General features: G+C 37.7%; 1 protein-coding gene across 3 annotated transcripts; it reads right to left on the minus strand.

The window, feature by feature from the left end:
- On the minus strand, positions 1-25358 carry LOC129276481 (nucleolin-like). 3 transcript variants are annotated; one of them, XM_054912859.2, is made up of 9 exons: positions 25283-25358; positions 22571-22617; positions 18662-18797; positions 14892-15259; positions 10885-11011; positions 7399-7565; positions 5386-5515; positions 4842-4960; positions 1-2538 (listed from the first exon to the last, which is right to left on the minus strand). In XM_054912859.2, the coding sequence occupies exons 2-9, from the start codon at positions 22587-22589 to the stop codon at positions 2462-2464; spliced, it is 1143 nt and encodes a 380-aa protein (XP_054768834.2). In that variant the 5' UTR covers positions 22590-22617; positions 25283-25358; the 3' UTR covers positions 1-2461. The 3 variants fall into 3 exon arrangements, with proteins under 3 accessions (XP_054768834.2, XP_063965878.1, XP_063965879.1); XM_064109808.1 differs by having other exon boundaries at positions 25184-25284; XM_064109809.1 differs by having other exon boundaries at positions 24980-25284.

Raw genomic sequence — 25358 nt, forward strand, 5'->3', positions numbered from 1 at the left:
TAAACATTACTTTCAATTTAATTCAATTGCCATCAAAATAGTGTAATAAAGAATTCAAATTCATGATTTTCAATACACGAATGTAGCAAAATACATTACTCGACTTTTAACCGACGTGGTAGAAATGACGAATCTACGACTAAAACTTCACACAATTGAATATTTAAAAAAAGGAATAAATTAATTAGAATAAAAAATCAACACATTTTCCAGAAATTACATGTAAGAATAAAATATTTGTGTCCTTTTATATTCTACTCAGCACATCAACATCAGTCTCTCAATACGCCTCTAGGCGTAAACTGCTTGCAATTTTCTGATTGATTATTTCGATTGACGAAAACGACGAGTTAAACACAAATCAATTGCTATTACCGGTGAGCACATGATTTGTGCACTTACTGAACATTAATTCTTATTTTTCAAATATGCATTATGGTGGGTATGCTACATAGTCTGAGGTAAAAATGGAATATTTATATATAACTGAATGATAAAACTAGCTGCAGGACAGCTTCCGATCCACACATACAAACTGAACTTGTTCTATTTCTACATATATCCAAACCTCATTGACAAGCTTGGTCTTTAAAACGCTCCCTAATCGTATTTGCAACAACATAAAAAAAGAAAGAAAACCATCTAAAAAAGTACTCTTACTCCAAAGAAACACTTACTGTAAACTACATCTTACATACTCATGATTAATATTTACATATCAAAGTTTGACATGGGCGGACTGGTGCAAAATCAAATCTCCAACTCTATAGCATATTGATCTTTTACTATGTTCAGCTGTGAAAACTGATATCTACCATTCCTTATATTGACCCTCATGAAGGAGTGAGTATATTCTTTTGTTTTGTTTTTCCAACTCTCGGATATATTTTTTTAAATTTAACTTTGGTGGTTCCCTGCACCACAGTACAACTTTCTTCCTTGTGGTTCTAAACAATATTGCATACGATATTGAATCAAGATTAACATCATTTCACAGTTTACTTTATATATCATCCTTCATTCAAATTTAGTTAAAAAAAGAATGGATAACGTTTAAAAATGGATGTCAAATAAGCTAACAAAACATTTGTGGACGATCTGTATTCAAAAGTACACTTACATTTGAGATAGAGCCAAGTACTATTATATAGCATTACCATTTATATCCAAATGCAAAATGCCCCTATACCCCATATCCAATGCAGCATATGAAGATCATTCATTAAAATTCAGAGAAAGGATAAAAATGAACACCGCGAAATAGAATATACTAACCTCAATACCGTTCAAAAAGTGGTAAAATCAAATTTCATTACAATAAAAACGTGTATGTATCAATTGGAAAAAAAAAACCCTTAGAATAAAACAAATCCTGATTTTAATACAAAACTTAAGGTTTTTGGTCTCTGGTTTCTATTACATCCCCATGTGTGGCACTCGTTGCTTTTTTCATATTTGTAATTGACTCCTTTATAAAATCAAACATCATGGACTTAATTTGTATAAAATAAGAATGGTTTAAACAAAAATATTCGCACCCCGTTTTCACTTGGAGGAAGGAGAAATTAACAAATCTTTAAAATTTATTTCAAGATTCTACCAGAACCTTGGACTGAATCAAAACCATAGATTACACATGGTCAATTAAGAAGTGTGCACATATATGAAATTAACCCTTTGAATACCCAAATGACATTAATTCTATGACAATAAATTGGTAATTTTAAAATTCATTCATATGATTATTTGAAATCTCAGAATGGTAAATTAGGTGAATTGTCATTTAATCTGGATTCTGCATGACAACCAACAGAACAGAATTATCTCTGTCATTCCTGCATGTAAAGATCCTCATTCATCACCGTACTGGTGGTGCTACACTTCTTAATTTCCAAGTTTAAATTGCCTCCCATGCACTCTAGATTTACATAGTTTTATTCTCTTTTAAAAAATCTCTGTGAGTATAGTTCACTCCGTTTTCCTAACCATAGCTAATTTGCTTGGTCATTTAATAGCCACAAGTAGACGATAGATTCTACTTTTTATCCGATTTGCTGCTTTTTTTTTCTGCCCTCGCCACGATGATAGGCACTAAATTCGACGCCCCCAACAGGAACCCTTCTTGGGAATTCCGATAAATCCTTAAAATCTGGGCCTGGTTCTAAAACTGCCCGAAATGCACGAAAAAATTTCAATTCAAACGATTTCGATGGAGAAAATTCTGAGCTCGGCGCTCGCTTTAATTTTTTTTGCTTCTTTTTGCTCACTTACCAGGCAAACAGTTCTTTACTCTACCGTGTGGCTCCTAGCTTACTCATTTTTGCCACGAATTTTAATGCTTCAATTTCTGCGTTGTGTATGTATATATGTCCATTCTTCTGTCTGCGTGTTGGTTTTCAGTGAAATGACTTGCTCCTCTTTATAATCTGCATAATGTCCACCAGCCTCAATGGCCATGCAATCAATAGCCATTGTATCCGCCGCTGCGATTGTCGCGATAGCCGCCGCCTCCACGACGTCCACGGAAGCCTCCACGACCTGTAATCACAAATATCACAAAATTACATTTTCACCTATAATACGTGGTAAATTGCCAATTAATGATAATCTACAAATGCTTTCTCTACTTTCCGTTTGGTCCAATCTAATATGATCTAATCCTATTTCATCAACAACTACACTGCAAAAACGCCAGTGTTAATTTAACACCAGCCTGGTATCTATATTGGTCCACACCAGAGAGGTGTTGAAACAACACCGATTTGGCATTAGGCTAACACTAATTTGGCATTTAAACAGCACCAATAAGTGTTAAACCAATATCGGTTTGATTCTTAACTGGTGTTGTTTCAACGCTTCTCTGGTGTGGACCGATATAGATACATGTACCAGGCTGGTGTTAACCCTATCTAGGCCCCCCTCAACGAATCGTGCGATATTTCTTCCGTGCGAAATTTTTTGACCGCCGCTGGCTGACTTTTTACTTTCAAGTCTTGCGCAACTTTTGAGACCAATTTTGCTTCACCTGGGCACATAACATGGTTCCGAAATTACGCAACATTATGTACGTGCATGTCAGACCAAAAATTGCTAAAAAACATGGTTTTGTGTACAAAGTCAATGCAAATTGTGTTTTCAACCAAAATTCATAAATGTATGATTATTTTTAGTTTTGCTGGTCTAAATGTATTTATTTTATGCTTTTTATGATCTCCCCAACAAATTCCACTGAAAAAACAATGAAAAACAAAAGGTCAAAAAACAAAGAAATACATAAGAAATTGCAAAAACAATGTAATACATAAGAAAATGATTTGATATCACAATTTTTTTCATGTACACTTGCTAAGAACACCACAAAGAGTTTCTATACCAAATATTCGAACATTTGGAGCTTTATTTAGGAAGTTAGAGGGAAAACTATGATTTCGCATACTAATTACGCATAAATTAGCATAATCACTTAATAGCGATTCGCATGAAATAAATTACTATACAATTTTGTAGATTATGTCCCAGGCAACCTGCGTACCAATTTTCGGCGCAATCGTGCGGTCGACGGCCGAGATCTCAAGGGGGGGCCTCCCCCCCCCCCCCGGCCATATGAACTCCCAAAATACCCCGGCCTAGATAAGGTTAAATTAACACAGGTGTTTTTTTGCGTTGCAGTTTGTCTATCAATCACTTTGACTTGTTGCTATTTAGCTCATTTACTATTTTGTCTAATTCCAGTTAGGGTATAACCATTAAGTCTAATATTAATATCCTCTTGGTCAAAACACAATTTAGTATGGTGAGCTCACTGAGCAGAATAGGGACGTTGATATCCCGTTTTAAAAAATGGTCTTTTCCAGTTCTGAAAACCTGGAATTCCATTCCATTTCAAACTTGATCTAAAATTTTAATTCAGATTTGTCATGGAAGATATACACAGCAAAAATATGAACTCAGTTTGACCATGATGAATTCAATGAATTTTCACATGAAATGTGAAGAACCAAAACAGATTTTCCGTTTTGATTTACTAGTAAATGGAAAATCAATGTCCATGGATGAACTGTTTATTTTTTTTATAAACCAAGTTTGTGATTATGAAGCCAAGGTTTCAGTAACATCAAACTTAGAAATTGATCATAGGGGTGCATTCTATATGATCAATCGCAAAAATCAATCCTGGGATCAAATGCTAAGCTTAACCCTAACCAGACCGGGCTTTTTTGGTCATTATATGACGGGGGGAGGGGTTGATTCAACCCCCCCCCCCCCTTTGAGATCTCGGCTGCCGATCAAGCCAACGCCGTGAAAATTGGCATGATAATAGTGTGGGATGTAACCTACAAAGCTGTATGGCTAATTTTCCCGAAATCATCAGATTTTTAAAAATGAATTAATTATGCTAATTTATGTGTAAATCAGAGTCTTTGCTCTAATTCATTATAAAAAGCTCTAATTCATTATAAAAAGCTCTTAGAATGCTAATTTTTGGTGTAAATATTCTTTATACCATTGCTAACAATGACAAATGAAAATGATTTTTTAAATGTATTTTATTGTTTTATGATTTTCTTATATATATTTCTTTGTTTCTCAATCTTTTGTCTTTCTTTGTTTTTTCACCAAATTTATAGCAGAAACTTTTTGAAGCATAGTTAGGCTAAAATCAATTAATTTCAGCGGATGAAAGTAAAAATGACCGTGTCTTTATGAATAAGGTGAGAAAACTCGATTTACATTGACTTCGTACACAAAATCACATTCTGGAGCAATTTTGGGTCCGACATCCACGTTAGGGTTAACGTCTCGGGGCCTTGGTTAAGGTGAAAAGAAAAAAAGAAACTCACGTCCGCCACGTCCTCCGCCCCTCTCGCGAGCAAACTCCAGCATCAAACCATCCGTTCCATCCACATTGTCGATGGCTTTCTGGGCCGATGCTCTGTCTTTGAAGTCGGCATACGCAAACCTGACGACAAGAGGTATTAACATGCTTAAAATCAATCACCAATTGTAAAAACATATGGCATTTCATAAAGCCGTTTAACTAACAGATTTATGCACGACCGGTGACCATTTTTTGAGATAAATTTATCCCTTATGTAGTTGACATAAAACCCAAGAACGTGTTCCAGTCTTACCTAAGGTCATGGTTAATTTTTAGGAACAGCTTCATTAAAAGTCCACCTGTTGTGCTAATGATCTAAAAAATTACATATTCATCACAAACCCCAACGAGGCCTTTTAGGTCTTTCTTGAGGGGCGTCCTTTTTCAAGCCTTTGTGCTTATGACTGTCCCCTCCGATGCAATGATGTTTATTGTTATTTTACCGTGAAATATTGTCAATATATTTTATGTTGCATGGAAATAAAGAATCAATCAATCAAACTCACCCCTTGTTTTCATCGGTGTCCCTGTCACGGGGAATTCTGACCTCCGAGCACTGAAGAAGATCGGCAAGCGAATCCTCGTCGGTATCCAGGGAGATTCCCTTGATGTAGAGAGTTCTCTCAGATAGGTTGTCTGATGATAGATAAACAAATGGAATGAAAGATCAAATCTATCATAATTCACATTAGATGCACTCACTCGATCTTCTTCTCAAGAGAGCATAATTGGCTCAGTTGGTTAAGTGTCTGCCTGTCGAACCAAAGGTCGTGGTTCTGAGTCCACCCCAGGTGGATGACAGAAGCCTGCGTTGTGTGTAAACATCTCTCCCCTGTTCCATAGATGCACGCCATGAACCAGAGGAGAACACTCCATCCCTCTCGGATAGGAGGTTAAATGGAGGCCCCGTATAGAGGAGAGTCACCACCATGGCACGTTAAGAACCTACTGCACTATTTGTATGATAGGGAGAAACCTTGGTGTAGTGGTCCATCTGCAATATCCCAATCAGATATATTGGGGGGAGAGACCTGCGGGTCACAGCGATTCAGCTTGTCGCCTCCCACGCAAGGGTGATGCCAAACAAATAATAATAATAACAATATTTAGTGGGAATGTTGTTGGTGGTATCTGTGTAAGACACACATTCATGACTTCACTATTATCATGTTGTTTTTAATTCCAACAAAGCACATACATGTTCCTTTTCTATTACTCTTTAACATTATGTTTCATGAACAAAAATTTAAAATTACATGATGTGATTTTTTTTCACAACAAAATTGTACTAACTTCTCATACATGTACATATTTACAAATGTTCATACCCATTACAAAAATTCAGAAATTATTGATCTTCAAAGAAGACTGCTAGTACACTTCAATTAATAGCTTTCTAAATCACCTCATGTATTTCAAGAATTTGGATATTAATGTTTGTGTTTTAACCTTAAATCTCCCGGGGAATTTTTATTCTTGTCATTCCGGGGGGGGGGGGGGGGGGGGGGGGGGGCATTATGGCCCCCCCCCACTTAAGATCTCAGCGGCGGATTGCGCGATCACAACAAAAATTTGCATGATGGTAGAGAATGACGTAATCTATGCAGTTGCATTGGTGTATTTCACTGAATTCATATATTTTTATTTTATATGAATTAATTATGCTAATTTATCCATGAAATCATACTTATTGCTCTGATTCACTAAATAAAGCTCCTAGAATGCAATTTTTTGGTGAAAATATTCTTTATAGCATTCCTAACAATTGTGAATGAAAAAAATTCTGGTACCAAGACCGATTTCTTATGTATTTTTTATTTTTTTTTTTATTTCTTATGTATTTCTTTTTTTTACTTTTTGTTTTTTTATTGTTTTTTCGATGGAAATCGTTCCAGACTTAATTCTGATCATAAACAAGTCAAAATTAATTAAGTTTGATCAGTAAAAGTAGAAATAATGATATATTTATGAATTTTGGCTAATACACAATCTGCATTGGATTTGTACATGAAATCACGTTTATGAGCAATTTGGGGTCTGACATGCACTTACATAATGTTGCTAATGTCGTAACCGCGTACCCGGGCGTCACAAATTTGGTCTAAAAATTTGCGCAAGACTTGAAAGTAAAATGTCAGTGAGCGGCGAGGTCAAAAAATTTTGCGCAGCAGATATATCGCGAAAATTGTCGAGGGGGGCCATTATGGCCATTATGCCCCCCCCCCCCCCCCCCCCCCGGGAGAATTAGGGTTAAACAATCAAGACCAAACATGGAATCATTTTCCTCTCACATTGCTCCACAAAATGACGTTTTAGAGCAGATTTTTTTTTTTTTTTTTTTACATAAATGAACGTATAGAACGTAGTTGAGGACTTTTCTGCTGACGAAACAAGCTAACCAAATTTGGAAAGCAAAAATAATTCCCTGAATAAGTAACGGAAGCAGATGTTTATCAATTTCAACAAAACCAAAAAAGAGATTATCTTGCAGTTGCATCGCAAATGGTGAGCTTTATTACCTGAGCGATCCCTACCGCCGGTGGCACCACCGCCGGCACCACCACCGCCGCCACCACCACCACCTCCTCGCTCCCGAGCAAACTCCAGGAATAATCCCTCTTCTCCGTTCAGAGTGTCAATAGCAGACTGGGCTGAAGCATGGTCCTCAAAGTCTGCATAGGCGAAGCTAGAATATGAGAAGATGATGAGAAGGATGATAACAATAATGATACATGTAATAACAAATTAATGAATTAACAATTAATAGCAATATCAATTTTTTCCCTTCAGGGGCTTAAGCTTTCTTCTTTAAGGGACAAGTCCACCTCAACAAAAAGTTGATTTGAATAAAAAGAGAAAAATCCAACAAGCCTAACACTGAAAATTTCATCAAAATCGGATGTAAAATAAGAGAGTTATGACATTTTATATTTTCGCTTAATTTTACAAAACAGTTATATGCACATCCTGGCTGGTATGCAAATGAGGAAACTATGACATCATCCACTCACTATTTCTTTTGTATATTATTATATGAAATATGAAATATTCTAATTTTCTCCTGATTGTCAAGTGATACAACGATTAATTCCTCCCTGAACATGTGGAATTAGCATTGTTTAATGCTGTATGGTTCAGTCAAGTTGGTCCTTATTGTCAAATCTAGAAAAAAAATGAAATATTGTATAATTCAAACAATAAAAAACAAAAGAAATAGTGAGTGATGGACATCATCGACTGAGTCACCTAGTTGTGCATATCACTGTTTTGTGAAAAATAAGCGAAACTTTAAAATGTCATAACTTTCTTATTTTACATCCGATTTTGATGAAATTTTCAGCACTATGCTAGTTTGATTTTTCTCTATTTATTCAAGTCAGCATATTCCTGGGGTGGACTTGACCTTTAACCCTAAAAAGACTGGGGGGGGGGGCTGATTCAGCCCCCCCCCTCGACATTTTTGGAGATAAATCTGTAACGCGAAAAGATGGCGCCGCGCCGTTCCTTGACTTTTTTCTTTCAAGTCTTGCGCAACTTTTGAGACAAAATTTGCGATACCCGGGTACTTGGTTCCGAAATTACGCAACATTTTGTAAGTGCATGTCGACCCGAAATTGCTCAAAAACATGAATTTGTGTACAAATCCAATGCAAATTGTGTTTTTAGCCAAAATTCATGAATGTATCATTATTTTCAATTTTACTAATCAAACTCAATTAATTTCATCCTGTTTATGGTCAAAATAAAGTAGCGGACGATTTCCATTGAAAAAACAATAAAAAACAAAAAGTCGAAAAACAAGGAAATACATAAGAAATTTCAAAAACAATAAAATACATAAGAAAAGAATTGTGATATTGAATTTTTTAAAGTACATTTGATCAGAATCCTTCAAAGAGTCTGTGAATAAGAAATTAGCAGTTTAGAGGCCTTATTTATTTAATTAGAGCAAATCTTTGATTTTACGCATAAATTAGCATAATTAATGAATTATGAGATTTTTCGGAAAATTTGATCCTACAGTCTTGGAGATTATGCCATGGGTAATGCCCGTGCCAAATTTTGTCGCGATCGCACGGTCGACGGCCGAGATCATAGGGGGGGCTGAATCAGCCCCCCCCCCCCCCCCAGTCTTCTTAGGCATCAAAATAGCCCAGTCTATTTAGGGTTAAGACCCCTAGAGCTGGGCTTGCCTGAGGCTCACCCAGCTCCGAGTCTGCCATCGGTTGACTCCATTTTTAATCCTTTTTATTCATCAATTTTTTGCGATCAAGAAAAATACGTTTCGGCGGAACTGCGGTAGAAACGAAGATGGCGGTTGTGCATGGAACGGGCTCTCATGTGACTTGATTCAGCCAGTTATTGGCTGAACAAAATAAAATAATGATAACAACAACAATAGTAATACAGTGTTCATAGAGTGCACATATACACCATGTTTAGGTGTTCGATACACTCCCCTATTACCCTCCAAACTTGTCAGACAGCAAAATGTTGATAAAACGGTATCTGCTGCATCAGACCTGCCAACCTTCTACAACAAAAAGAAGTATTCTTAGGAGGAAAATAGTATTTTTTGACAAAATAAAGAGTATCTTTAAAGATTTGTCTCAACGGAAAAATCGGCAGCCTGTTGTAGTGAGATCGGTGAAAAAATGTGATATGACTCTACTTGAAAACTTGATAATTCACCATTTCAAACATGTGCTCGTAGGCAAGAATTTACTTTACAAGTTACTGGCCCGACAAGGATTTTTACCGGTCTGGGACCGTCGGACCGGCTCTAGTGTTGCGCGCTGTGTATAATACATACTCCATGATCGGAAATTTTAAAAAAAGTAACGAATACTCTAAAAAGGGAACGGTTGGCATGTCTGCTGCATCATTTGCTGACCTGAAGAAATCTGTAAGGCAGCCTACCACATATCCAGAAGCCAACAGGTTTACATTTTCCTTACCAAATTTAATTAGAATTTTGGTTATTGGAGAAGAGCTCTCAACTAATTTATGTTCTGTACAGACTAACTACGTAGCAGTCTTTACAAAAACGTGGAGCACATTGCGATGTGTAACCAGGATAAATCATTTGTCTTTGAGGGGGGAAATTCTCGCATAAACAAGGTGGTTCGCAAACCACGAGTCTTGCCTGATTTGGTGATTAACAAAATATGCAATATGATCTGACACCTACATGTACATTGACCTTTGACCCCATCACCCTCCACGACACACATGTAGTATTACCCAAGGATCATTTTTACCAAGTGTGAACACAATTGATGGAGAAATAAAGAAATGAGAGCTAGTTAAAGATAAAGAGAAACTTTAACACTTTTGTAACAGACCAACAGAAAAAGCAAATACTAGGCGTCTACCAAACATTGTTAAAGGAGAATGAAACCCTTGAAACCAGCTGAATCCATATCAAAGAGAAAAATCAAAGAAACATATTGTTGAAAGTTTGAGGAAGATTGAATGAATAATAAGAAAGTTATGAGCATTTGAATATTGAGATCACTAATGCCATGTAGATCCTCCAATTGGCAATGCGACCAAGATCTGTGATGTCACACACGTACAACTCCCTCATTACTTTAGTACATATTTCACTTATATTCTCACTTTTATAGAGTCTGTCACAAGGTGAGGTGTTCTCTTTATGAGAGGACAAGTACAGAGGTTTCACAACATTATATCATTGATGAATCGTTTGTCATATGATTAGAATGAGCAAAAAGAGATGTTTTGGGGGATATTTTCAGCGTCCAAAAGGGGAGAGTTGTTCATCAGTGACATCATAGATCTTGGTCGCATTGCCAATGGGAGGATCTACATGGCATTAGTGATCTCAATATTCAAATGCTCATAACTTTCTTATTATTCATTCAATCTTCCTCAAACTTTCAACAATGTGTTTCTTTGATTTTTCTCTTTGATATGGATTCAGCTGGTTTCAAGGGTTTCATTCTCCTTTAAGGAGAGACGAAACTGATGGTGATACTTACCCTTTGATTTCATCAGAGTCCCTGAATCTAGGAATCCTAACAGAAGAACATCCCAGAAGGTCCATGAGAGAGCTCTCATCCGAGTCAGGAGCGATGTTTTTCACATAAACTGTCCTGTTCTGGGGGTCTTAACATGAAAATAACACATTTAAAACATAAACATTGAATAGGGAAATGCAACAACATCAGAGTCAGGTGCGATGTTTTTCACATAAACCGTCCTGTTCTGGGAGTCTTAACATGAAAATAACACATTTGAAACATAAACACTGATCTAGGAAATGCCACACAAATATTTACAAGTGATTAGGCCTGGGAAGAATTCCCTTTTTGCCATTCGATTATTCGCAAGGGTAAACAATCGATTAGTTCATACAATCATGATTCCTTGATTATGAAAGAAAAAAAAAAGAGTTGACCTCCTATCTTGACCTAGCAGTAGTCACACATAATGAGCTAGCTCAGTTGAGTATCCCAGTACAGCATCTATGACATGCACATCACCATCTAGCTATTGATGCACAGCTCATTTACCTAGCACTTAGGTGTCAAATATCAAAGATTATAGCCATGAGCTTTGATAAATGAATGTCTCAAAATAGTAATCAACATCTGGTGAATATTTGATTAGTGTAAACTAGCACATCAATGATGTGGAGCTCATTCGGCACCTCGCAACGAAATTTAACACAATTTCAATTTGAGCCCAGTTGACACTATACAGTGCGTCCCAAAAAAAACTATACACTTTTGAAATGGCTGCCAAATAAAAAATGTATCATTTTGGGGGAAAAGACTTATAGATATGGAAAGCCTATAACGTCAACTTTCAAATGACACCAAAAAGTTTGAAAACTATTCATGCTTGAGCGAGCACTGCCCACTGAAACAAAGGGTATGAAAATTAGGGTGGGCTGGAATTAGCCTTCCAATTTCTTTCAGGTTTTTTTGTAGGTACTTGCAAAGTTGATGGTTATTTGGTGAATTAAAGATCAGTTGTGATCAGTTTGTTGTTTGTGACAATTTAATGCGTTATTAAATTGAAATTTAATGCATGAGTGATCGTGAATTGGGTGCAGCATTTTGTCTTATCGTGTGGATCTCAACAATGTGTTCACGACAGTCAGGAGAAGAGGGGGTAATATGACTTAGGTAGGTGAAGTACGTTGATGGGATAAAGGTCAACAGAACATTTAGCAACCCCTCTCTCTATCTCAACCCCCCCCCCCCCGCTTCTCTCCTCCTGAGAGACTAAGCTCAGCTAGGCTGGGCAGGAATTAGCCTTACAGTTTTTTTAGTGGTTAGTCCTTTGGAACTTGTTAAGCTAAATTGATGAGTGAGATAAGTTTGGGTTTCTTAGGCAAATTTCATGAGTTACTAAATTGAAATTTAATGCATGAGTGAACAGGAATTGTGATTTTATTGTAGCATATTCATCTCGTGAACCTCAGAAGTGTGTTCGTGAGAGTCAGAGTAATGTGATGGTACCCGTTACAAGCAAGAGGGCGAGATATGCTAAGACTTGGTTAAAAGGGCATTCCTCTTCTTTTTTTCCTTTTACAAATTAAAAGTCATATGTACCCTCCCCTCTCCACCTCCATTTCCCAGCCCCCCCCCCCCCTCTCTCTGTCTCACTTCCTGCATTGTAGTCTATTCAAAACTTAACTGCCAAGTGACTGGTGGCTGATGGTCAGTTTTTTTTTTTAATGATTACCAAGAAATTTAATGATTAATGAAATAATTAATTGAAAAAAAAGGAATGTTTGATTGATCACCTTGCACATTGAATAAGTTGATTTACTGATAAATTGTTGATTAAATGATTGATAGGAAAAAATTGATGTCCCAATTCAGAATTAATCATAATCAACATTCTGCTCTGGACTCCACGCGTACATGACAATAGCCATCAATCTCTCAACAGGAGGGGAGGGCGGGAAAGAGGGAGGGGGCGGGGGCTGAATGTTCTGTTGACCCTTATTCCATCAACCTACTTCTCTCACTTAAGTCCTATCTCACCCCCTATTCTCCCGACTCCCATGAACACATTGCTGAGATCCACATGATAAATTTGAAATGCTGCCCAAAAGAGATCCAAATGATAAAGTTGAAATGCTGCCCAAAAAGTGCAATTTGTGTTCACTCATGCATTAAAGTTCAATTTAATAATTTATAAAATTTGCTTAAGCAACCAAAACTGGTCATGGTTGATCATTAATTTATCACATCGCCCTTAACTTTGCAAGTTCGAAAGGATTTGCCTCTCAAAAACTTACATAAATTGGAAGGCTAATTCCAGCCCACCCTAATTTTCATACCCTTTGTTTCAGTGGGCAGTGCTCGCTCAAGCATGAATAGTTTTCAAACTTTTTGGTGTCATTTGAAAGTTGACTTTATTGGCTTTCCATATATGTAAGTCTTTTCCCCAAAAATGCTAAATTTTTTATTTGGCAGCCATTTCAAAAGTGTATAGTTTTTTTTGGGACGCACTGTAGTGAATTATATTGGTGACATAAATTGAGGATATAGAATTGAAATGAAAATGAAAAGCAAACAAAATTGAAATTGATCAACAAATGAAGAAGAAAAAACATTTTTGTGATTTATTAATATATTTTGCATAAATTAGCATAAATAATTTCCTAGAAAAAATTTCAAAGTTTTGTGTACAAGTTTGGTGAACCAGATGGAAGAAAAAAAATCAAAATCGGTCAACAAAAAAAGAAGAAGAGGCATTTTCTGTGATTTATGAATGAATTTCACATAAATTATGATAAATATAAATAATTTTCTACTGAAAATTTCAAAATTCTGTGTAGAAGTTTGGTGACCGTCATGATGTTCTCCCAGATGGAAGAAAAAAAATCAAAATCGGTCAACAATTAAAAAAGAAGAAGCATTTTATGTGAATTTTTAAAAATATGCATAAATTAATTTCCCATAAATTAGCATAAAAATTGTTCTAGTCAAAATTTTAAAATTCTGTGTAGAAGTTTGGTGAACCTCACGAAGCTCTATCAGATGGAACAAAAAATTCAAAATCGGTCGACAAATAAAGAAGCATTTTCTGTGAATTTTTGAAAAATGCGCATAAATTAGCATATTTAAAAGAGTTTCAAAATTCTGTGTAGAAGTTTTGAATCCCCCACCTATTGCTATCATATAAAGCAAACAGAATTGAACTCGGACTTGAAATGGCGAAGAAAAAGCATTTTGAAATTGTGGATGGACGACAGACGCCACGCCACGCCACAGCATATCATCTGGCCCTTCGGGCCGGATGAGCTAAAATGTGGTATTCGTTTGCGGATTGTTGGGAAACTGATTGCATGAATCGACTTTTCAAGTTTTACTCCCATGTCTAGAAGCGACAGTAAATTTAAACTAAGGTAAAGTCCACCCAAATGTGACCTACCACCCCAAAACCACCAATAAGTCGCCAGGTAAGGTTCTCTGTAAATAGCCTAAATCGTAATTTTGTCTCCAAAAACCAAAAATATAAATATAAAAAATAGCTAATCTGAAAGAGCAATTCTTCTTCTTCATACTGTGAAAATTTGAAGTCGTGAAGTTGAATAAAAGATACGAGAGTTTCTTGGAGACTACTTTTTCGGACTGCTTGGAAGTTTCACTGAGATTACACAGTATGCACATCTCATGCTTGAGTGAACCCTAAACTTCAAACCTTGTTTTCTCCTTATTTTTTTAAAGCTCTTGCTGAATTTCCTCTGCATTCAATCAAGTACTTGTAATGGTTATTGTTGGTCAATTTCAACATATAAGATATCATTTTAAGGCTTAGGAATTGAATTTTTTAAGCTCAATAAAAATCTCAATATTCATTTTGGTCGATTTATTGTTGGTTTTGGGGTGGCAGGTCACAAATAAGAAGTTAAGTTGCATAAATAGAGAAACATTGAAGCATAACAGTGAAAGTAATCATATGGCGATGTCAAAATGGCCATGTGTTGGGACTCCCCAAACTAAAATGGCGCATGATTACTCACCGGATCCACGGCCACCTCCCCGCGGCGGCCTCGAATCATAGTCGCGTCCTCCAGACTGGAACCCGTAGCTACCTCCTCCTCCTCCTCCTCCTCCATAGCGACGGCCACCATCACGGCCACCATCACGGCCGCCATCACGGCCACCATCCCGGCCGCCATCACGTCCACCATCCCGCCTGCCACCGTCTCGATCTCGCCTTCCTCCATCGCGTCTCCTGGATCCGCCACCATCGCCAGATTCGTCAAAGTTCTTCCTCTTGCGTCCAACGTAGTCCAGGGCGAGGGTCCAGCCGTCGATCTCGATGCCGGAGTGTTGTTGCAGGGCATCCTCAGCCTTATCCTCATCCTCAAACTCGATGTAAGCAAATCTGTTGATAAAACATCACCGATCAGAATGCACAAATGCTTTGACATCAAACAAGGCATGAAGACAATCGTCCACATCAGTCATGGCTAAACTGAAAAAAATTGCTATTTGGTAGGAATTTCGGTTACAGCCCGATAGTCCGCGGGTCCAATAGTCCGCGCGTCCGTTAGTCCGCAGGTTCGATAGTCCCAGTGTGTGTAAAATTATGATCAGGATATAGTGAGATCCAATGTCATCGGGAGGTCAAATGATACGAGTCCATGGGGTTCTATAACGATAACCCAAAGGACAATCGCCCCTTGACAACTGCTTCAAGGAAAATATTATTCCCATATTTTTATCGCCGCGGGTTCGAGTCCGCGGTGTGTGTAAAATTATGATCAGGATATAGTGAGATCCAATGTCATCGGGAGGTCAAAGGTCAAATGATACGAGTCCATGGGGTTCTATAACGATAACCCAAAGGACAATCGCCCCTTGACAACTTCTTCAAGGAAAATATTATTCCCATATTTTTATCGCCGCGGGCTCGAGTCCGCGGTGTGTGTAAAATTATGATCAGGATATAGTGAGATCCAATGTCATCGGGAGGTCAAAGGTAAAATGATACGAGTCCATGGGGTTCTATAACGATAACCCAAAGGACAATCGCCCCCTGACAACTTCTTTCGACTTAATAAGCTTATTATGTCGACATGGCAAGATATACGTTATCTTGCCAAGTCGACTTTTGAAAAATTGCATGTTGACATGGCAAGATACGTTATCTTGCCAAGTTCACTTATAAAAAGTTATATGTCAACATGACAAGATATTTTATCTTGCCAAGTCAAGTTATAACATGTTATATGTCAACATGGCGAGATATCTGGATTCTCGCCGGGACTTGTACACTTCATGTCTCGCCATGTCGACATATCGACTTGGCAAGATAGAATATATAGCCATGTCGAAATAATAAGCTTATTAAGTAGACATGGCAAGATAAAGTATCCCGCCATGTCGTCACGTCGATGGCATTTTAAAGGCTCCGTACTATAGGGGTAATTATCCGGGGTAATTGTCTGGAGGGTAAATTTCCGGGGGGTAACAGTCCCCGGTGGTAAAAATATGGGGATAATATCTTCCTTGAAGTAGTTGTCAGGGGGTGATTACCCTAATTGGATTATTGTTATAGAACCCAGTCGTGGATCCAGGATTTCGTGGGGAGGGGGGCCCAAATTTGACCTGATTTTTGGCGCCCTTGTGTACTTTTCGAAAAATGGCGCCCCCTTCCTCCCGGCCAGGCAAACTAAGTGCCCTAAGTGCATTTTGAATTGTCTTATTACATAATCACATTTTTTAAAAAGGCAATTGAAGACCACTTTTTTAATGTGTTCTTATAAAAATCCTTTATATAATCATTGTAATATCAATGCAAGCGCGTAACGCGAGCTGAATTTGATATTAACCCCTTTTTGTAACCCTGAAAAGGATACCTATCTCGCTAAACAGACTTTAAACTCGAGCACATTGTTTTTCTCTATTATCGCAAAAACGGGATATTTTAATTCAGCCGCATTAATTTAACCTTTATGGGCAGGACATGTTTTTCACTGTAAACAGGCAATACAAGCAATGTTGCGCCCCCGGCCGAACATGAATTTGCATGGAGCCCCCCAAGGTCAAGGACAATTTGACGCCCTCGGCTGAACATGAATTTGGTGCCCCCATGTGAAATATATAACTTTGCCCCCCCCCCCTTGTCGCCTTATGGTCAAACATCAAATTAGCGCTCCCCTAATTAGAACATCAATTTGGAGCCCCTAGTTTGAACATCAATTTGACACCCCCTCCTAGTTCGAACATTAATTCGCCCCCCCCCCCCCCTTGTTCAAACATCAATTCGGCGCCCCATAGTTCGAACGTCATTTTGGCGCTGCCAAGTTCGAACATCAAATCGACGTCCCGGTGAGGCAAGGCCCCCACGGGCCCCCCATGGATCCGCGCCTGATAGAACCCCATGGTCTCGTATCATTTGACCTTTGGTCCTCTCGATATCATTTGATATATCCTGATCATAATTTTACACACAATGCCGACTATCGGACCCGCAGACTAACGGACCCGCGGACTATCGGGATGTCCCCGGAATTTCATCCTCCCTCAATCTTTTGAGGATCAACCTAAGCTTGGCCAATGCCTGAATGACAATACATTTATATTCCTGATACATTGAGCATCATTTGAGCTGGCAGCCCTGTATGGGTTGATATTTCATGAAATCAAGGCTGTCACAATCGTACTCATACATGTAGATCAAGATCTGGTACATGTACATACATGTAGTTTATAAATACTGTAGGCCTTGTAAAAATCATGAAACCTTAAGCTGAAAAACATCACACTCAAGATCACCAACCAACACAACACAGATACAGACATGTGGGAACGTGTATTACCATTGCTTGCAAAAAGGTCAGAATAACGTGCTTAATTTGCTAAATCCTTAGCAATCACACATTTTCTGCCAGAGTCATTTGGCACATAAATGCAATTTGATGGTAATTTTACTTGATTCTGATCGAACACATAACTGATGTTGATGTTTACACATGTAACTTAAGAGCAGCAGACAATTTTTTTTTTTTTCGAGAGCTACTTTACACAACTTACTCCCTCAAACTGCAACATTGGATAAGCTTTAACACTGCAACAAATGGGGAGTTTCCAGGGTTCCTTTCTTTTGAGTTTACAGGGCTCCTCTGAGCATTTCAGGGGCAAAATCACTACGAGCCCCCATGATCTATTCCCCCTCCTTAGAACTTTCAATGCTGTCTATTGTCAGAGGTGTTTTCTTACCATTGATGTAATGAGGCAAACAATTTTGAAGGACCCCGACATGTTTGCTCATTATTACACAAAAATCTAATTAAGTGATAGATTTTGACACATTGTTTAGAAAATTGCACTGTATTTCCTTTTCTCTGATGTGAGTGATCAAAAATAAAAAGGGCTGAAAAAACTGAAATTGTAAGAGCCACCATATCTTTGTACGGAGAAAAGCTAAAGACGCCGAAATCATGCTGAAAATAAAAAGCAAAAATAGTTGAAATCAGCTAAAAAGCTGAAGTCTCACACCCCTGTTTTCTTTTCATTCCTTTTCTCCCCCTATTCTTGGTCATGAAAACTTTTGTGGGGTCCACCTAGTCTGCAGGCACAGACCCTGATTGAAACTTCAATCAGCAAATGTGTCTCCACACAAAGACTAGCACGTATACAAAAATTGCTGTTTCAATTCAGGCCTTAAGTACACAAGGCATGAGTAGGCTGCACAATCAGACCCTTAACTCGAGTGAAGGGTTTGCACAGCAGACAAGGGTCCACCCCCCCCCCCCCCAATCTGTCCCCAACTGTTTCTTACCCTTTAGATCTGCCCTGGTTGTTCACAGGTATCCTGGCAGATACCGCCCCAAAGGTCTCCACCAGGGTCTCTTCAGTGGTGCTGTAACAGAGACCCTTGGCAAACAAGGTCCTGTCATCTTCGCTATCGCTCCGTCCTGATAAGGTAACACAAACACACCACGAGATGATTTAACATGACACATCTAGTTTCTCATTAATATTCTTAACACTGGCAAGTACAAATGGAATATGGTTTATAGATAGGACGAGAAAAACGACACCATTCCAGTACTGAATACGGATGTGTTGCCGTTCCTGAATAAAAACTTTCAAAAGTGAGCTACATGTAATCATTTCCAAGCTCTAACTTAGCAACGCATTTTTTTTAAATTTCTTTTATTCCGGGGGGGGGGGGGGGGGTCATCTATCACTTCTTTCTTCTACTATAGGCTTAGTTCTAAAACTGCGAATCCAGTTGTCTCATACTCTCTCCTTTTCTATTTCTTTTTTCTTTGAAGTTAATACTATGTACAGTGTATTGTCTTTTTATTGGCTTTGTAATTGGCAGATTATACGATATAACAATTTAAAGGAAAATAAAACCTTTGAAAACAAGATAGCTTGTGTGAAAACAGAAAAATCAAAGAAACAGATCAACAACAAAATTTTAAAGAAATCAGACAAATAATGAGAAAGTTATGAGCATTTGAATATTGTGATCACTAATGCTATGGAGATCCTCCTATTGGCAATGCAACAAAGATGTGTGATGTCACCTTGTATCACCATAAGAGAAAAAAGATACATTTTAGGGGTATTTTATAGTCCACCAAAGGGACTGTTGTTCACATGTTACATCACAATATTTGTCGCATTGCCAATACGAGGATCACCATAGCATTAGTGATCGCAATATTCGAATGCTCATAACTCTCTCATTATCTGTCTGATTTTTCTCAAATTTTCTTTGTTCTTATTCTTTGATTTTTCTGTATTCACACAAGTCCACATTTTCCAAAGGTTTCATTTACCTTTAACCCCAACTTTATCTTTCCATCTCTTTCCACATAATAAATCTTTGTATTTACATGTACATGTAATTTTATAGTCATCCATTCATATTTCAAATATTTTGAACATCCAAGTAGTATTAGGAGTGGGCTATACATGGGTCAAAAATACTTTTTTTGTAATTTCAATATGACAACAGTTTTTTTTTATTCCTTGTAATGTATCTCAACATGAAATGACAATATTTTTTGTCTCGGGTCCGAGAAAAAAGTGTGCCGGGCCAAAATCCAAAATGGCTGCCAAAACCCCCCAAATCACAGTTTTGGCCACAACTTTTTTTATTTGGTGGTCAATTTCTCTGGTTTTGGTGTCTATTCATATGTTTTGGGGGGCAGGCAATTTGTTTTTCCTATAATTAGTACTTTTTAAACCATTATTTGTAGAGTTATAAGGTAATTATACCTAAATTTTCCCATTTTTGTAGCCTTTTTCAGCCAAAAAGTAGGTTTTATCATCCTGGGGTTCTGGGATATTAGATGATACGAGGTCAACAATAGCAAGCAGCTTCATATAGCTATATTGCTTTTATTCCTCCACTTTGGGTTTTACGGGTATTTGTGAAATATATTTTATTAAATATAAAAATGTCAATTATCCATTGGGGCTATACAGTATACAATGTACTGTACATACATACTGTAGGCCCGTTTCGGGTACACGTGTACACGTGTACACGCACGGTCAAGTCAGTGCACGTGTACTAAATTCCATCACCGTGTACACGGTAGCATCTGCATAAAGCTTGCATGGGACTACAAAATCAGTGAACAAGCTCACAGCCTCACATTAAATCATAGTTCCCAGACACTGCACATATTCTAATTACTAATATGTCAATATATTTCAATTAATCTAGAGTGAGTTCACTTCCAAAATCGCCGATTTAATCCACATACATTCTGGAGACTCAAGTTTTTGTACCACGAAATGGGTCTGCTCCGCCTCCGGTCTCGAAAGTGTTGCTCAATTACACTCATAGCCAATTTGAGAATCACCAATTGCAACAGCGATCATTGCTACAACTTACGTGTTATACGCTCGTACACATGTGCTACAAGCCTACAAACAAACGCTCCTCAAATTGGCAACAAAATAATGAAAATCAATCGATAACTTCAGTTACACTTCATTCTGCAGCGATCTGTGCATGCACGTACGGTACAGTATACAAAATGCGCATCCAACGAGCGTCGGCGCTAGCAGGGCCCTGCACTGATTTTCTTTTGCATTCTTTATTAATTTAATGCGCTGCTAAGCTGAGTAAACTTTTAATTTGCACCAATTTTTGTGGATTGATACTTCAAACTTCTCTGGTAAGCTTTAAAACCGTGACTTAGGCTATATAGACCCCCTTTTTAATGACATGTTGATGCAGGTCCGTGTCGACATGAAAACAACTCGCTCTCAGAGTGTTTACAACGTGTACACGTGTACACGACCGAAAAACACGCCGTGTACACGTGCATCAAAAATGGACTTTCAAAACGGGCCTAACATACTGCACTGCATAAATGCATTGACCACCATGACAGATAACAAGGCTTGTATAAACTATAGTGTCATAGAAATGAGCTCTCAGGTTTAGAATTAGATGCCTCAGAAATTGAAGATATGTTTTGTCTCAGAAATTGAGTCCATGTTTTGTCAAATATGCTAATTCAGGGGGCGGAGAGAGGTAACATGTAGCTATTCTGGGCCCCGTTGTATAAAAATTTACCATTATGTTAACTTAACTAAATGGTAACTTGCATGCAATCCTTGATTATGATTGGCTGTTGATCAGCATTACCATGATACTAGTAGTTACGTGACCCCATAAACATAGGCCAGTTAGACACCAGAACCAGGTTTTAAAAAAAAAGCCTCCAAATGAAGAAGATATGGCTAAAAATGTGATGTATGTATATGATATATGATATATACATGTACATGTATGTGATATTTAAGTGCAATTTACGTTGCTGGTTTCATCATGTACATCAGCTGACAAGGAATCAAATTCACAATCTAATTCTAAACCTTTGAAGCTCATATCTATGACACTATAGTTTATATACAGGCCTTGTCATATGCCATGGTGGTCAATGCATGGATATACATGTATGCAGTGTAGTATGTACAGTGCATTGTACACCGTATAGCCCCTATGGATAAATGACATTTTCTTTTATTTGATAAGATGTATTTCACAAATATCCGTAAAACCCAAAGTGGAGGAATAAAAGCAATATACAATGTAGCTATATGAAGCTGCTTGCTATTGTTGACCTCGTACCATCTAATATCCCAGAACCCCAGGATGATAAAACCCACTTTTTAGCTGAAAAAAGGCTACAAAAATGGGAAAATTTAGGTATGATTACCTTTTAACTCTACAAATAATGGTTTAAAAGTACTAATTATAGGAAAAACAAATTGCCTGCCCCCCAAAACATATGAATAGACACCAAAACCAGAGAAATTGACCACCAAATAAAAAAGTTGTGGCCAAAACTGTGATTTAGGGGGGTTTGGGCGGCCATTTTGGATTTTGGCCCGGCACACTTTTTTCTCGGACCCGAGACCAAAAATATTGTCATTTCATGTTGAGATATGGTAAAAGGAACACAAAAAAACTGTTGCCACAGTAAAACCAAAAATCACCCATTTATAGCCCACTCCTAGTAGTATTCAATATCTCTCTCAGCAACCATTACACAAGATATAGTCATCCATTCATATTTCAAATATTTTGAACATCCAAGTAGTATTCAATATCTCTCTCAGCAACCATTACACAAGATCCTCCTCTGCCCCCTCCCCTTCCACCCTCAAAGGTAATACAAAGCCATTCAAGAAGGGAGCTATTGATCCTTACTTCTGCCTCGTGATCCCATAGTGACTCAGGTAAAGTAAGTTTCAAATCTGTGATGAGAAGAAAAGAGAGGGAACATGAAATTGCTTCATAATTTAATACTAACTCAACAAATCATGAGAAAACAAAATCAAATTCAGGTTGACGAAACAAATCGTCACCCTGCATTTGAGCATGAATAAAATGGTGAAGAGGGGACAGCCATAACTTTGTATATATACATACTGTAAGAAGTACATATATGCAACTTCAAACTCAATATGCTGCAGTTTTTGTTCCCGATATTACATATACATGTATATTGATCTAATTTCAAGTAATATATTGCACCTATAGTTCTAGCTTCAAAATGAATTCTAATTCAACAAATTTAGTCATGATGCTGTGATGTATGTAGTAACAATTTATCCATGGCACCTTGTGAAAAATTATTCACCCTCCACCCTTTTTGCATACCCAACTGACATGTATGAAATGTGACCCAAAATCTAATAAAAAGTTGAGAGAAATACATGTACAGTATATCACTTTCTTCGAAAACACATTGGCCAGTCATTTTCTGATTGAACAAAAAAAACAATTGGTGCTTCATGTCTTTCACTTTACACATGATTTTGGGATTTCTTTTTTTTTTTGTTAAAGGCTGCATTTTGTAAGTTACGTGAAATACAGATAAATCATTCAATTTTTTCCACCGTTTTGAATCAGATACAGATCCTGATCCAGATGTAAAGCAGAAGGAAAGCTTGGGTTTGTTACAGGCCTTGTTTTATAGAATAACGCCCGCAGATACTGCACAGACTTTACTGTACAGAATGGGAAAGGGTCAGGAAAATAAGTGGGGCCATGACTCACGTTGACTAGAATCATATTCTGGAAACGCTCAATTCGCAAACTCCAAAGTTGATCATGTTCATGTTCGGATGCAGCATGCATGCGCGATTTGCACATAGACACAACCCGCACAAGAATTGATTAGATCTAGATCTAGATCTAAATTTTCATTACCATTTTATCTACCACCCATCAGAGCAATTCACTTCTAGATAATAAATGGGGGCGGCAAGTATGGATATCATCATCATGAAGGTGACATGTGTTGTTCATCTAAATCTCAAGAAGCCGGCCACATGCTTCACACTTTAGAGAGAAAGGAGTTTCATTTCATCTCACTCATTCACTACCAAGGCAACTTTACTAACTTCGTTTATCTTGATCTAGATGATCATATTCATACTGCAACCAAAAGACACTCACACAGCAACATCCAACTGTTACTGTTAGATCTAAATATTCCACAACTTTAATACAAGTTACAATACAAGGCACAACTACAAAAATCTCATTCATTTTTGCAATTTTGGCTTTTTTCTTTTTGCCAAGTTTTTAAATTAAATCGAGGTCAAGTTTAATTTTATTTTACGTTTGCTAAAAAAAAAATTGATCTACAAATACATGTACAGTAACATGCCCAAGATTCGACATGTTAAGCTTTTCTGCAATATTTTTTTGTATATAGGCCTAGGCCTATGTCTATTTTTAATTGTAATGTTCATTTTCAAATTCCATCTCAATAATTCATAAAATCTTGAAATGTATAGACTATCGCCATGTTTCACGGCCGAGATTCGACATCCCCTGCCCTTCATTTCATTCGACATCGCGCGTTCAAAATTAAGTCAATGTGTGCGAGATGTGCATTGCGTCGCACCATGCGATGTGCAGCCCGGAAGTTGCAGTGGTCATTCGCTCCCGCACTGCGATCGGGGCCCGTCGAATGAAGGCCAGGCTGCCGCACGCTGTCGTCGGGGCCCGTCGAATGAAGGCCACGCTTCTGCACGCTGTCGTCAACTCGATTTCTGTGCAAATTCAATGCCGTTGAATTTTTCTTTTTTGATTGGAAATTTCAAGATACGATCCTAAAATAAATTTGTGAGAAAATTTTTGGCGACCCACCTTAAATCTGTGCTAAGAAGCCACTGCGTGCTCAGCCTCTGGATATAGGCCCCTACATGATGTATGGCACATATTCCAGCTTTTTTTTTTTTAAGGAAAATTTTGACTTTTTAATTTTTAAACAAAGGGGATTTTTTAGTTTAAAAAACTTAAAATGAGGACTTTCTGGAGATTTAGTGATACTAAAGCGCCTTTGTAGGCCTAGGCCCTATTTAAAAATGTGTTTGGTGTTTGACTGTGCCGGCTTGTGAAATTGGTTTGCCATGTCGAATCTCGGCACATGCCGGCCATGGCCACCATGCTGTCTGCAATTTCAGCAGCGCAACGTCTTTACTTTAGCGACTCATCATCCTGATTCTGCTGACAAACTATAGATTTTAGATCTTGGCCTAAAATTGAGGATCGCAGGCAAACTATAGTACTAAAAAAACCTGTTACACGTTGGTCGGTTCTAACCTTTTTTGTACTGAAATTTGTAAAAAGCGTTCACAACACATGTTCAGAACTTCACGACTCCGATTTACCATGTTTACGCAGCAGTAAAGTCAGTGCGTGGGACTAAAAATATCAATATGGCAACAAAAAAAAAGAAGATACGGTCGAACTTGACAACATAATGTTAAAAATAGCGATAAATTTTGTCTCTTTAAAACTTTTTACCAACTACAATATAGTTTATTTCCAATTTTTAATCCCTCTGTACATATATTTAGGCTTAAAATATGCAAAAATAGGCATAAAACAAGATCAAATACTCACGTGGCGTGTGCAAAAGCAAAGTTCAGTGACGCAAATAAAAGCGCGATTACGTAGATCACGTGATCAGAAAAAAATC

Source organism: Lytechinus pictus, chromosome 14, assembly GCF_037042905.1.
Source record: "Lytechinus pictus isolate F3 Inbred chromosome 14, Lp3.0, whole genome shotgun sequence".
NCBI lineage: Eukaryota > Metazoa > Echinodermata > Echinoidea > Temnopleuroida > Toxopneustidae > Lytechinus > Lytechinus pictus.